General features: G+C 37.6%; 1 protein-coding gene across 1 annotated transcript; it reads right to left on the bottom strand.

The window, feature by feature from the left end:
* Positions 1-779: 779 nt before the first annotated feature.
* LOC110829483 (uncharacterized) lies at positions 780-14,862 on the bottom strand. Its single transcript, XM_022063209.2, has 4 exons — positions 13,557-14,862; positions 9,059-9,204; positions 3,632-3,733; positions 780-1,984 (listed from the first exon to the last, which is right to left on the bottom strand). Exons 1-4 carry the CDS (start codon positions 13,962-13,964, stop codon positions 1,852-1,854), a joined length of 789 nt encoding a protein of 262 aa, XP_021918901.2. The 5' UTR covers positions 13,965-14,862; the 3' UTR covers positions 780-1,851.
* Between the last annotated feature and the right edge of the window lie 607 nt (positions 14,863-15,469).

The following is a 15,469-nucleotide window of genomic DNA, read 5'->3' as shown; positions in this document are numbered from 1 at the left end:
GTCGATAATCGCATCCTCTTGGGCGTACAAAAACGTTCGAACCAACGGACTACTGATTATTTCTTAAACATAAAACTTTTAAAGTTACGATTCTACAAAGGTTTTGTGCCAGTTGTTGAGCATTTTCCATTGCATATTTAACATATACGACGTTTCAGAGTTGTCTCTATTTCCGTCTTCATGTGACTGATTGGTTAATTGTTTGTCACTCTTGTTTTTTTATGGCGGATGTCGGCAACAGATTTAGAGTCGCTTTCAGAAGCTAACCTTGGAAGTTAAGGACGATACGACACGTCGAGTTCTCTCAGGTAGCAGCTGTTCCCATTAACTGTACTTCAAACAAGGGCATGAGGTCAGAGCTCCTTGAACAGAATGCTCTAATTCAATCCGAGGGCGGTCCTTGTGGGGCTTGTGATAGGAGAAGTCGCAATGGGGCAGAATTTTCTCCTTGTAATTTTGTGTCATTCAACGAACATTCCATATTTTAGGTCTTATCACAATCCCCACCAGCTGACATGTTATTATAACCTCCATCCTCAGTTGGAGTTTTGCCATTGGTCAGATTCTTGACTGGAGTCGGAGTAAAGAAGTTATCATCATCAATGGAAAATGTACAACAAAATTAAAGTGTTATTTCAGAAATGTTCTAAGTTCTTTATATTTAGAATGTTTAGTAATTGATGATAATTCGAGTTATATATTTTATGTATTTACCAATGGTTTGTGGGATGAATGAAGAATTCTGACTTTAACCGATGTGTAACAGTAAAAAATTGTAATTTATTTATATTTATTGTAATTTATTTGAAACAGATTACTATTTATTTGTATCAGAAATAAATAATTTTAAAACAGCCACATACAAGTAATCTATATGTATAATTGTGAGCCGTGTATTTGCGCATTTTAGTATGTACGAGCTGTCAAGGTCTATGACCCCCACTTTCCATACAACAAAGACCCCAATAATCAGAAAAATCTGAACATCCCTTGAAAAGGAAAAAGTAATCTATTAATTTCCATTCATTTGTAAGTTTGTCACGTGCTCACTCCTCGTTGCAAAGAAAATTTCGGGTGCAAAATTCTGATGAATTACACGCAGAATTTATGAATATAGAACATCTAAAAATTTCTATGAGAACTGGAGATAAATATTTTAGTATTCGCTTAATTTTTAGAGGTTTTCCATGGGTTCGCTCCGCACGAAAGCAAGATATCAGAACCCTGATTATGGGGACAGAGATGGTCACTGAAACGTCGATTTCTTCTCTTAGCCAGCTGACGCTGCTGATCGCTCAAGAAGATTTTATAAGTTACATCGCAGCGAAAGCTTCAAATCATATAAGACACTTGTAATTATATACTGGTATGTGAAATTGAAGTATTATCAACACGGACAATCTGTTTAAGAAAGGGAGAGGAGTATTTGTATCCGTCTATTTTTGAGTACTGACATGGGACAACCTCTCGTAAAAATATACTTGTCATGACGAATCCTGGTAACTGATATCCAATACTAGTCAACCTAGAAAAGTCTGTAAAATCCCTGTTAAAATCTGATAAATCTACAAGCTTTCATTCAATTTCAAGACGATACAATGAGCTACTCCTGGCAATAGGATTGACTAACCCAGGAAACCACGAACAAATGCTCCAAGCTTCATAGAGTTATCTTATTTAAAGCCATCACAATATTTCTCAACACGTAAGACAGAAGATATTTGATTTTCTGAAACAGAAAAGTCACATTTTGATATTTGCCTTTCTTATACGTATATTTCTATCTACAGGTAATTTACCTTCGTCTATACACTATTTAATTGTAGTAATAAGCGTGTATGTTGATAGCCGCTAATGAGCCTTGGCGATTACGTGGACAGTCAACCAGCGTACCATCTCTCTCCAAAGGCAGAGGGCGTCGTAGTTGATCATCTCTTCTGTTCTGGTACGGCACCGGTACTGGAACATGTTGCAAGTCCTTGTCCTGCAGGAAGAATGAATGTTTGGAGGCCACTGTCCCATATTACGGAGCAAGGCATTGGCTCTATTAGAATAAATAACTCTATAGAAAAGAGTCCTTCTAGAGAAGTTGATATTAGGACAGCTGTTAAAGAAATTCAGTGCCTTTTGTGAAGCACGAACTTCTATTATCGTGGTCTCTGTTTGATGTAATTCAACTATTTTGCTGTCGGTGTAATTAAATTTGAATTTTTATTAAAAATTACAATACTGGAAGGTGGGAGTAGTGAAATAACTATTTAAATGAAGACTGAATCGGTTATAACAGACTTCTTATTTGGGAATTTCAATGAACTTGATGATTTTATAGATGTCGAATGTTAAAAAATAACTCTTAAATATACTCTTAAGCAGGTTTAATCCTGTTAACCCATTTATATCCTGTAACTCTAAACATTTTAATATTATACTCCCATCTTTACATTGTCTCCAAAGTGCTTGATATTTTTATTTATAAATTTCTCATGAGTACTACATGTTCCACGAGTGTTATCTTCATTGAATTCATTACTCCAATTGTACTAGGTAATGTGTTTAGTTTTGAAATCCTTCATCACATCAGCTACAAAGTCTTGTCAGGGAATATACGTATTCGTGAATGAAACAAATTTTTTGGTGCAGGTTGTAGCAGAACTTCAGATGGTAAGCTTCAGAACTTTACTGCAAGACAGTTTTGAGCAGGATCAAGGATAGCCAACATAATACCTGGCATGAATAATAGTCTCTAATTGGCTGACTAAGTAATGACTGAATACATAATTAATAGATTAATAATTAACAAAGCAGCTATCGGAAATTAAATAACTATTTCACTAACAAAGTACACAAGTGACAGTCTTGACGAATAACAAATAATCGAACTTAATACGTAACTGACTAACCAACTAAATATGTGTTTTACAGACTGAATTCGTGAATAAGTACGATTATTTACTAATTAACAAACTAGCTGATGAACTAAGAACTGATTGACTACTCAAATAACTAAATAAGTAATTTATTGATTTACTAATTAAATGATTATCTGCCAAAATTAGTAATTTATTGGGGGATACTGGGAACGACCCGTTCTTCAAGTGCCTGAGCACTGCGGGTCCAAACTTTATCGTCAGCTTCGACCTAGACATTCGGTAGGACTCCTTGGATGAGGGATCGGCCCTTGGCAAGGCCTCTACCTGTACACAGGACAGCACAACACAACATCCATGGCTTGAGTGGGATTCGAACCCACGGTCCCAGCGACCAAGCTTCACAAGGCCCACGCCTCAGACCACGCGGACCCCAATTAGTAATTTATTACGTTAAATTATTTATTTAACAATATTGTTACTTAACAAATAGCTGTGTTAATACTTTGAAATATACTTGATGGTTTTAATATATTAAATATTGCAAGTTAGTCAATCGTTTAGCGAATTAGTAAGAACGTTTGTTGTGAGGTCACTTAATAAATTTATTATTTACTTAGTGATTTCATTCTAGTTAACTGAATTTGCTCCAGGAAGACAATACACTCGGTGATAACCACACAGAGTGCACAAGTGAAAGCTGTCTTCCGGTACACATTCAAGTGTGTTACAAGATTACACTTGCTTGTAACACCCGCACTCACCTGCCCTGTCCTATGAATGAAGCTTCTAAGTAGGACATAAGTCTTGCACCCTCTGTTGTATTCACCAACTGTGACGTCAGATACTGGTAACTTCCGGTAAAACTTGAACATAAAAGAATTCGTGAATCATAAAATATTTTCTGTGATCTATTTCTTATATCTGAATATTTTAATGTTATCTGAATAACTCTTAAATATAATCGGTGGGGCTGAACACCGCGGACCTATCCTATTACACAAATTTCATATTTGTAATCAAGAATTAGAATTAAGATAATATCACAGTGAGGAACTGGATATTTTTACTCTTACCATTAAATTCTGCGGAATATTAAAGTTACAAAATTGAGACGGGGAAAAAATGTAGTAGACCTGCGCTAAGGGAAATAATTATATACGGTATAGACCTTGTGTGACATTTGAATATATTATCGCGACATTTTTTCGGAGTAAATTAAGGAATTCCATGAAAGATCAGTATGGATACACTATTATAGTAACGATACTACCGAGGCTCGAACAGAATACTTCCAAAATACGGGTCACCCGCCTTAGCAATGGCTTGATTGAACTCATAACATTTCTATTTTCAGTTCGTATTTGTTCATGTAAAAGCCAGAGATTGCCTCATGAAAAATACTAGTCATTCCAGGTTTAATTTTAATAAATATTTGATAAAGTCAGCGGAATAAAATTCTCCCGCAATCACTCAACAGTCAAATTTGACGTTTCGCATAACCATAGGAATATACAGAAATCTGTAGCAAATCTGGTGAAGAGATTATAATTTTTATTCTTGACTAAATATTTTAGGATTATTAAATGAAGCTGGGTGGGGTATGTAGAAAGTATAGGAAGATAACGTAAATGGATAACCAAATTTTGATTATAAAACTTGAATAGGATGAGACCACTCGGAAATCTACTCTCAAATAGGAGGATAATAATAATATTCATGTTAGGGAAGTAAAATGAGAGAATTTAAACTGGAGACACGTGTCTTAGGATGTGGTCCGGTGGTGAGCTCATGCGAAGACAGTAATGTAGGTTAGGGTTTTATAAATGGCAGGAGATTTCTTGGCAATGAACTTCTCAGAAAATCCTCTACTTAATTAAGTTAGTTTGTAAGTGCACCAAATAGTTTATTTTATTGTACACTTTAGAAAACAGTCTACAGACTCTGATTCCAAAGAAACCTCAGGAGGATTCTTTTCAGAGAAAAATATGGATTTAGATCTCGACGGATGATGCCTCTCGATGACCTCCATATAACTGTGAACGATGCAATGCAACATTCCAGAATCGCACTACTTTATTTTCCCGAGAAACATGGCTGCTGGTTAAAAGCTCAATACAGTATTTAACAATCAATTATTGCCACTGCACACACATGATCAGTTGAGTACTGACTGCGTTACGAATCACAAAGTAAACCCATTCTAAAAGAAACAGCAATTTTATGATTTAACTAACCCATCCCAGTTAAATTCAACTTTTCAATATTGTACGTCTTAATAATGATTTTGCGATTATATAAATGATAAAAACAGTATTTTATATCTGAAACACGCAACTGTAATGGAGCGTGTCTTAAGGCAGCTACTGTCAAGTTCAGTAATAAACAAAAAACCTTTGATTAAGTAAGTGAACGTCTGATTGGCTGGCTGAAGAAAACAGCAAACTGACTGAAGCGACTGACAAACATCTTTATTACGTAGCTGTTTTCTGGGTTATAGCGATCGCCCTGATGATGGAGGCAGTATGACCTCTGAAACGTTGGTTAACATCGACCAGACTACACAGCGCAACAACCCAGAAGACAGAAATCTTCATACACATCGCCCTGATGACGGAGGCAGTATGACCTCTGAAACGTTGGTTGACATCGACCAGACTACACAGCGCAACAACCCAGAAGACAGAAATCTTCATCGCCCTGATGACGGAGGCAGTATGACCTCTGAAACGTTGGTAAACATCGATCAGACTACACAGCGCAACAACCCAGAAGACAAAAATCTTCATACTAAGAATCGCCCTGATGACGGAGGCAGTATGACCTCTGAAACGTTTGTAAACATCGACCAGACTACACAGTGCAACAACCCAGAAGACAGAAATCTTCATACTCATCGCCCTGATGATGGAGGCAGTATGACCTCAGAAACGTTGGTTAACATCGACCAGACTACACAGCGCAACAACCCAGAAGACAGAAATCTTCATACTCATCGCCCTGATGATGGAGGCAGTATGACCTCAGAAACGTTGGTTAACATCGACCAGACTACACAGCGCAACAACCCAGAAGACAGAAATCTTCATACTCATCGCCCTGATGATGGAGGCAGTATGACCTCTGAAACGTTGGTTAACATCGACCAGACTACACAGCGCAACAACCCAGAAGACAGAAATCTTCATACTCATCGCCCTGATGATGGAGGCAGTATGACCTCAGAAACGTTGGTTAACATCGACCAGACTACACAGCGCAAGAACCCAGAAGACAGAAATCTTCATACTCATCGCCCTGATGATGGAGGCAGTATGACCTCTGAAACGTTGGTTAACATCGACCAGACTACACAGCGCAACAACCCAGAAGACAGAAATCTTCATAATTTATAATATTCCTCAACAAGGACCTTTTTTCATTTTTCCTGTTCACTTTTCTTGGGTTCGAACCCTTTTTCTAGGCCCCCAGATATGTACTACTTTAGGCTGAGACACCGAGTTTCACGCCAAAATGTAAAAGCACCCAGCTTTTACCTAATACACGTAGTTTTGTAAAATAATGGGCTGCTCATGTTTGTAATCATGGTTAGAGCTGATAAAGTCGTAATGTTTGTTCCATGATTTTAATCTCGACTGCCGTCTGCTTTTGTCTACTGAGCTTTTCGATTCATCGGCTTTAAATATTACTCAAGGAGGTGGCCGACTCCCAAACTCATTTCGATTCATAAAAGTAGACGACGATTTGCCCCTGCTGTTTGTTTGATGCAGCGGAGAACAAGAATACGCTTTCTGCTTAAGAAGAAGGTAAGAAAGAAATGGGTTGATTCTAATACAATATTTTTCTGAAAGCAAATGCACGGAGAGAATAAATGCACTTACTGAAATAACATTTTCCTGTGTTTTTCCTTTCATTTTATGAAACAGAAAGGAATAGACAGGTGGCACAGTTGATTTTGTTTATTGAAAGTCAGGGAGTGTAATCTACACAGTCTGTGTTTCTTTCAGCCCACTTTCTAAAGATTTTCCTGAGCACTCCTGCCCTATAAGACTTCCTTCTTCACATATTCTTCGCCGGTTCCTCTTTTATTGTTGTCTCCATCTTTTATATTATTTTTCATGTTCCCCCATCCTAATATTTTCTCCCTTATTCTTTCACAGATTAAACACGCTAAATTATTCTTCCTCAGAATTAAATATGCCAATTATGGTCTTGTGGCTTATAATTTAGCTGTAGGAGGTTTGGAAGTTTCCAGAAGAACGTAATGTCTGCATCTTCAGTGTAAGAAATTCTGAATATTTCCCACGAGTGACTAACAATTACAAAGATTTTAAGTACTTTTAATAATTCATTCCTGACAAATGTACAGTTACTACACTAGCAATTTAATCGTTTTTAACGTAGAAAAATCAGTATCTTCTGATATATATCTCCGATATGTGACAGTGTTATCTACATGAAGGTCTCCTATCTGACGGGATTTGAAACCAAGCGCGTGCAGATTATATGTAGATACATAAACAGAAAGGGAGAAAATATTAGACCAATACAGTTCCTTTCAAAAACATTTTTTTTTTGTGGTTGCGATAGTGTTAGACCAAGTCTCCGCGCAACTGCGACAGCTGATGGCCCCCTCGTCCATCCCCCAGATGATAAATGTGTGAATATAGAACATCGGTGGAATGACATTGACAGGGAATAACCACAGGACTCGTAGTAAAGCGAACTCCGGTACCTCATTGTAAACCACAGATTACACATGGACTGCCTCGGTCCCGAACTCCAGCCTCCACGGTGAGATGCTAGTGACTAACCACATAAAATAGAGCACGGTACTTCTACCCTCGTCCTATGTAATCTTGATTTGTAATGAGAGTGTAACATGATCTTACGTAATATTTGTTATCTCATCGTTAATTATGCTTACTGGAATGGGCAATGAGTGATATTTTAATTATCTGACTCAGACACTTGATGTTTTATAACTGCCACTTTTGAAAATAATACTTACCACTTTAAACGTTTTACTAGAACTGCATGTTTCGGTCGTATGCGGTCATCCTTAGGTCTGATATAAACATTCTTCAATAAATTACAATCAAATCCAATGTCGTACCAAAATTCTAATCAGTAATCCAGCAATATAAATAAATGTAATCCACTAAATATTTTTTTGTTTTCTTATTATTTTTGGTGTATACGTTGTCATTTCATTTGTATTCAAAATCAATAATTGCTTTCGTTCTAGGTTTAGTCCAAAATTGATACAAAATGCTTTCTAAAGTATGCAAATCTTTGTTTTAATACAAATTAAATTACTACGAAGACACGTCGAATCTGAAGGTGGTCGAATATGTAGTTCAATGAACGGTTACAAAGTGCTGAATGCGTATGAAAGTGACAGTTAAAACAAACATCGAATATCCGAAGTGTAACACAGTCAGAGGTATATGATCATTGGACATTTTAGCTTTGTTTATGAAGAGACCCGAACCATATCCATCCACTGTGCAGTACACATACAGTGCTGTTTATTATAAAAACAGACACTGACTAAAACTCAGCCATGCCTGTTATTTTTATTATTGGGTTGGTATTAACTATGTTTCCGTGGAATTGGTCCTCCAAAAGGTCCTTTGTCCATCTCTCAGATGACATACGAGTGAATATGGATAGGCTGAGGAATTATACCGACAGGGGAGAACCGAAGGACTCCGATGGAATCCTGTCCCACTGCCACTTAGTCTAGTACAAATCTTACATCGACTAACCAAAGCGCGAACCCTGGTTAAGAAGTCTGTAACTAACGACCTGAGCACTGCCTATAATGCCTCTCACATTAATAATTCTAGTTACAAGAATACAAATGAAAGATACAAAGTAATGAAGCACCTTTTTAAGTAATGACTATAAAACCAACAAACTAACTAACCGAACTTTTTCGTAATATTAAATAAGCTAACTACTGCCGGTGCGTGATGCTAACCACTCACCTCCATCTGGTGCCGCGGTCATGAAAGAGTATACCTATGCTCCTCCTAAGTGCCTGAATAGGCATGTAACGGGATGCTTTACTGATATAAGCTAACTATTGCTTGAACATATATTTAGATTTAAAATTCCTGCAAGGGTAATCATAGAGACAAAAAGGAATGTGTATATCGCAAATTCTTCCCAGAAGCAGTCGTTACCTGGTAGCGTCTTCCAGTACGCTGCTGAGGGGATAGAAACGACCCGGCTCCCGCGTAACTTCGCACAGCATTCTCTGGCGGCAGTCCTCGGACATCACGCGCAGGTACTCGAAGTAGAAGTCCAGCTTCTGAAGTCGCTGTCGCACCTAAAACATTGGAATCATCAACAAGCGAAGTTGAGACAATCGTACTTTCCTACTTTACTTGAATCGGTGATTTCATAGGAGGCGGTAGTTATGTAAGGATTACTAACAAGTATGGGCAAATTTTACATTTTGTGACAAGACTTCATGGAGAGAATATGAGACGCTTAGAATATGGCTGTTCTCTGGGGTTTTTTGCGCTGCAATCTGGTAGGATTTTACCAATCCAGGGCGACGATGGAAGAAGCAGGAACCTCTGAAACGTCGGTAAACTTCTACCAGAGTACATGGCGCAACAACCCAGAAGACAGCCATCTTCAGACTCAACTACATGAGACGCTTAGATTACTTCTGTAGTGAGAACTCAGAGAAACTCTCAATCTACGCTTTGTGAAACCCCCTAAACTCTAAATCTTAACGAAATTAAGCATCAACCCATATTCTTAGTTTAATGAAACTATAATAAGGTACTTCTAGGAAGAGGTCTTATCGCCAATTTTTGCCCAAATACTTCAGTCTGTATTGCAATGATAATAGGAATGCAAAATTATTAATGAAAGTACCAGTGGTTAACTTGTGTTTATAATTTACACGAAAACCGGATTGAGATTAGGTACGATAAATGGGTAAGACAAAGCCTGAAATTTTAGTGCCACCATGCCAAATTCATGATTTTCACACACAAAATTAAATTTCATATTTAAATTTTGTTTATTTACAAATACAAGTTATTTTGAGATGTGTGCAGCGAAATTTTAATATTTTGAAATTGGCACACAATTTAGAGTTCTAGGGGCGCTAGTGGCTCGTGCATCTCACAAGATCACAGATCACAAGATCACGAGATGACCGCAGTGTTAGTGTTATAAAGTAAATAAATTAGATTAAAAGATAAACACCACATTCACTAAATCACTATTCTAACTGGTGCTTTAACTTTTAACCCAAATTGGTTTTAGGAGCTCCTTTAGTTTTAACCTCCTGCCAATAATTTACAATTGCGTAGACTAGTTGATCACTCACTGTACTTCTGTTTTAATTCAATATGAATTGAAAATATAAAATAAGTAAAAAAACAACTATTAACACTATAAAAAGACACTATTGCCATAATCAATATGAATTATTCAGTAGTAATAATGATGCATTTCTCGTCACAATTAACGTTGTTTCTTGCACGTATAAGCAATGATAATTTACGTGTACCCATTAAAAAAGCTAAACCGTAGGACACGAAAAATGGATCTGAGTAACGCTGGTTGTTCGTGTAGATATTATTATTGACTTAATCGATCCTGTAACGTTAAACTTAAACGGGGTTTACTTCTAACGAAGACTCTCTAAATTAATTAATGGCCTTACTTTGTACACCCTTGATTTATTTCTATTTTAAATACCGGCTAACGTGGATCACTTTTATACTCTGACATAATTTACAGATAATAAATGTGGCCAATTTTAAAATAATCTTTTCGGCAAACAAGAAAGTTACGTGTTATAAATCCATCCATGCATTTTCTCTTTATATTGGTACATTTTATCTGACCTAGGAATTATTATTACGTATTTAAAGCTCTGTGTCTCTAATTCATCCCTAAAATCAACCTTTCTGCACGATCTGCAAACACATGCAAATTCAAAACTGAGGAGCGGTGTCCAGAACAAAAAGTATACTTCTCTTTTGAGTTTAATCTACAGTGAAGTATTATGCTGCCGACTTATGTAAGCTAATTCCATGTGGGAAATAAACGCAGCATTTAAATATTACTGAATAAGCTTAAATGTTCCCGAAGTTGAAAACAATGGGAACTATTACTTCGACCTAGAAGCCGTATACAGGCAATGAGACCAACATAGAAACACTTTGAGTTTATGTAGACAAACGATTACAAAATGGCACGTGTAATATCGTTTCTCCATGTTAGCATATAGGCTTGGGGCTGGCAAACCTGAGATTTCTTAGGTAACTATGGAAATAGTCTTCCAGATGCAGAAATAAGACGCTGACTGCAAAATTAAGTATAACAGAAGACATGTCACTTATCTAAGACTTGAGGTTCTCACAGCGGTGAGTATGAAGATTTCCGTCTTCTGGGTTGTTGCGCTGTGTAGTCTGGTCGATGTTAACCAGATGACGGAGGCAGTATGACCTCTGAAACGTTGGTAAACATCGACCAGACTACACAGCGCAACAACCCAGAAGACAGAAATCTTTATACTCATCGCCCTGATAATGGAGGCAGTATGACCTCTGAAACGTTGGTAAACATCGACCAGACTACACAGCGCAACAACCCAGAAGACAGAAATCTTTATACTCATCGCCCTGATAATGGAGGCAGTATGACCTCTGAAACGTTGGTAAACATCGACCAGACTACACAGCGCAACAACCCAGAAGACAGAAATCTTCATACTCATCGCCCTGATGACGGAGGCAGTATGATCTCCGAAACATTGGTTAACATCGACCAGACTGCACAGTGCAAGAACCCAGAAGACAGAAATCTTCATGTCACTTATCATTTGCTTTGTATTGTCTGACTGACTGGCTGACTCCATGTTGAATGATTTGATTTCAAGTTATATAGGCTACCTGTTCAGCAGATCATAAAATTCCCTGCTTCTATATAACCACACGGCTATATATTTTATTTGCTACAAATCGCCATTATCTCGTCACGAACCACTTTAATTTAGTCCTATCCCTCATACCCTAATTCTCCAAGATAAATTTTGAAAAAACACATACCTTCCCATGTACTCCTAAGTGGTATATTCTCTCGACGTTTTCAGACTTATATTTTGCATACATTTCTCAACTCTCCCACGCGTACTGTGGTGTTTATCCTCATTCTTAATCACCCTAATGGTATAGGATGAAAGTACTAAATGTGCTGTTCGTCACAACGTAGTCTTATAAATTTTTATATACTTCATCTTACTTTTCACTCTGAATACGTTCTATGCCCTCCGGGTCAGAAAATAATTGTCACATCTACATTAAAACTACAGTTTTCTAAATGTACTCTTACAACATTACAGAAAGTACCTAGAAAAGGAAGATGAAATAACCTAAACTGTTAACGTTAAGAATCTCACCTACATCTTGTCCGGAACTTTCGAAGCTGCAAAGACGAAAATGTTCCTTCCAGTTCAAAGAAACGAGGATAAATTAGATTTTAGATTCTCGCTGTGGTGAGTATAAAGATGGCTGCCTTGTCTTCTGGGTTATTGCGCTGTCATCGCCCTGATGACGGAGGCAGTATGACCTCTGAAACGTTGGTTAACATCGACCAGACTACACAGCGCAACAACCCAGAAGACAGAAATCTTCATACTCATCGCCCTGATGACGGAGGCAGTATGACCTCTGAAACGTTGGTTAACATCGACCAGACTACACAGCGCAACAACCCAGAAGACGGAAATCTTCATACTCTGATGATGGAGGCAGTATGACCTCTGAAACGTTGGTTAACATCTACCAGACTACACAGCGCAACAACCCAGAAGACGGAAATCTTCATACTCTGATGATGGAGGCAGTATGACCTCTGAAACGTTGGTTAACATCGACCAGACTACACAGCGCAACAACCCAGAAGACGGAAATCTTCATACTCATCGCCCTGATGATGGAGGCAGTATGACCTCTGAAACGTTGGTTAACATCGACCAGACTACACAGCGCAACAACCCAGAAGACGGAAATCTTCATACTCTGATGATGGAGGCAGTATGACCTCTGAAACGTTGGTTAACATCGACCAGACTACACAGCGCAACAACCCAGAAGACGGAAATCTTCATACTCTGATGATGGAGGCAGTATGACCTCTGAAACGTTGGTTAACATCGACCAGACTACACAGCGCAACAACCCAGAAGGCAGAAATCTTCATACTCATCGCCCTGATGATGGAGGCAGTATGACCTCCGAAACGTTGGTTAACATCTACCAGACTACACAGCGCAACAACCCAGAAGGCAGAAATCTTCATACTCATCGCCCTGATGATGGAGGCAGTATGACCTCTGAAACGTTGGTTAACATCGACCAGACTACACAGCGCAACAACCCAGAAGACGGATATCTTCAAGGATAAATTAGATTTTAGATTCTCGCTGTGGCGAGTATAAAGATGGCTGCCTTGTCTTCTGGGTACTTGTGCTTGCCGTGGAGTATGGCAAAAGTTTACCGACATCTCAGAAGTGCTTGCTATTAGGGTACTCTGATAGAGGCAACAAGCACCTCTAAAACGTCGGTAAACTTCTACCGGACTACACTGCTTGGCGTAACCTAACCTAGAAGACAACCAGCTACTCATAAAGCACTACAGAACTGGAACTACCTGTATCAGTTCCGCGTCCACAGTGGCACCAACGAGGTCCAAATCTTTACTAACGGCAGTTACTTCTTCGTAGTCAGCCTTGGGGTTGTTTGGCTGGGCAGGAACCAAGTCTTCTGTTGTCGGAGATACCTCTAGAAGGTTGGAGCCGGAAGAAAGGAGACCATCTGCGTCATCGAGTATCAGCTCATCCAAAACTTGTAGTCTGTCCTTAGTTAATTCTGCCTTTTTTGTATTTCCTTCCAGCTCTTGTTTAATCTGCTCTCCACTGTCGCTTACGTTTGGTAAGAAATCGAAGTCAAGACCCAACGCAGATTTTTCAATTGGCGCTGTTCGCACTGAATTTGTTAGAATCAGGATGAGGTACATTCTTAACAATTTATGGCTAGGAAAACTGATAATTTTATTCATGATGATTATTAAGTTATTGGATCTACGTTTTGAAATCACACCACAGTATTTAATTTAAAATACAAAATCAAATAAAGATCACTGTTCAATGCATCCGTAAGACACTAAAAATATACAGCATTAGAATTGAGAGACGAAATGTTGCAAGTTTCTTAATGCGTTTTTAAATAATTTCTTTAAGCGTATCGAGATTTTGTCAATTAAAAAATGATGTTCTCAGGCATATTTAGTCTCAAGTTTCTTTATACAGATCTGTTATACCAAAATTATAATTTTGTTCTTACGTTTAAGACTTTACATTTTGTAAGTATATCACAATACTGTTTCAATAGCTTTACTCTTTGTTACTGATGTGTTCATACACTTGCACTGTTAATTTTAATATATCGTATTCACAAAAATAAGCTCTGTATTCACTTCACGATTTTAGCAGTCAGTTTTTTTTATAAGCAATAACGATATTTGTATTTTATCACCAATATTAAACTCAAATTAACACAATTTTACTTACAAAATTTATTTAATTATACGCGATTTCTTAATAGAAATTTTATATTCGTTTGTATATCTTTATTTTTATGATCAATTGTTTATTATTTTTATACTGGACTATCTTCCTCCTCAATTAATGCAACAACGTAATCAATTATTTAACTAATGACAAAAATATGGCAGTCTAACACATTTTTATAACTGTTAATACGAATGTCCTACGATAAAACCCAAAGTAAAAGAAATACACTTATAAAATTCTACATAATTTTACGTAATTTTCTTGATATCTTCTCCGGTACAAAATCACTGTAACTAACTTCTGTATTTTTGAATGCAAATACGTCCCTTATTCGGACCTCCCAGTTTAAAAACTGATCAAGAAACCAGTCTGTCCACAGTGACAGATGGACACGTTGGCGGAAGTGACGTGAAGAGAATTGGGGACCCTGCTTCAGTAATGACCACATCCTGCGTAGCCAGGGACAGGGACACAGATGAAGTATCCTCCCACTACCTCTTTGTGGCCATGAAGTGCCGTAATGCACGCTCATTATTCTGTGGGTTACAAGCACAGTGGGGCTCATAGGAATAATAAAAAACTCTGTGCAAAACGACACGTGTGCCGCGAACAGGTGATACCCAGGGGGCCTCATTTACAAATGAGATCAACCTATCAGTTAACTAACTAACAAACTGGAAAAAGTGGATATTAACTAACAAACTGACATATGAATCTACTAAACAATTAAGAAACTGATAAACTGGCGAACTAACACGAATACAAACCAACTAACAAATACAAGTATCCGCTAACAAACTAACCAATCAAGTAACCAACTAACAAGTAAATTAACAGACAACTAATTAACTGACCAACCAACTAACTGATCAATCAGTAAACCAATCAACTAACTAAACTAAGACTTTATTAGGGGTAGGGTCATCTTACGGCTATTAATATTGAAGTTGATTATAGAATTACTTTCATTCAGGAAAGCTGAAGATTCATA

The sequence above is a fragment of the Zootermopsis nevadensis genome, unplaced genomic scaffold, assembly GCF_977971745.1.
Source record: "Zootermopsis nevadensis isolate Lab colony 2312 unplaced genomic scaffold, Znev_1.0 Znev_ptg000017l, whole genome shotgun sequence".
Taxonomy (NCBI): domain Eukaryota; kingdom Metazoa; phylum Arthropoda; class Insecta; order Blattodea; family Termopsidae; genus Zootermopsis; species Zootermopsis nevadensis.
Note: the sequence above shows the minus strand (reverse complement) of the source record. Positions and strands in the feature narration are given on the sequence as shown.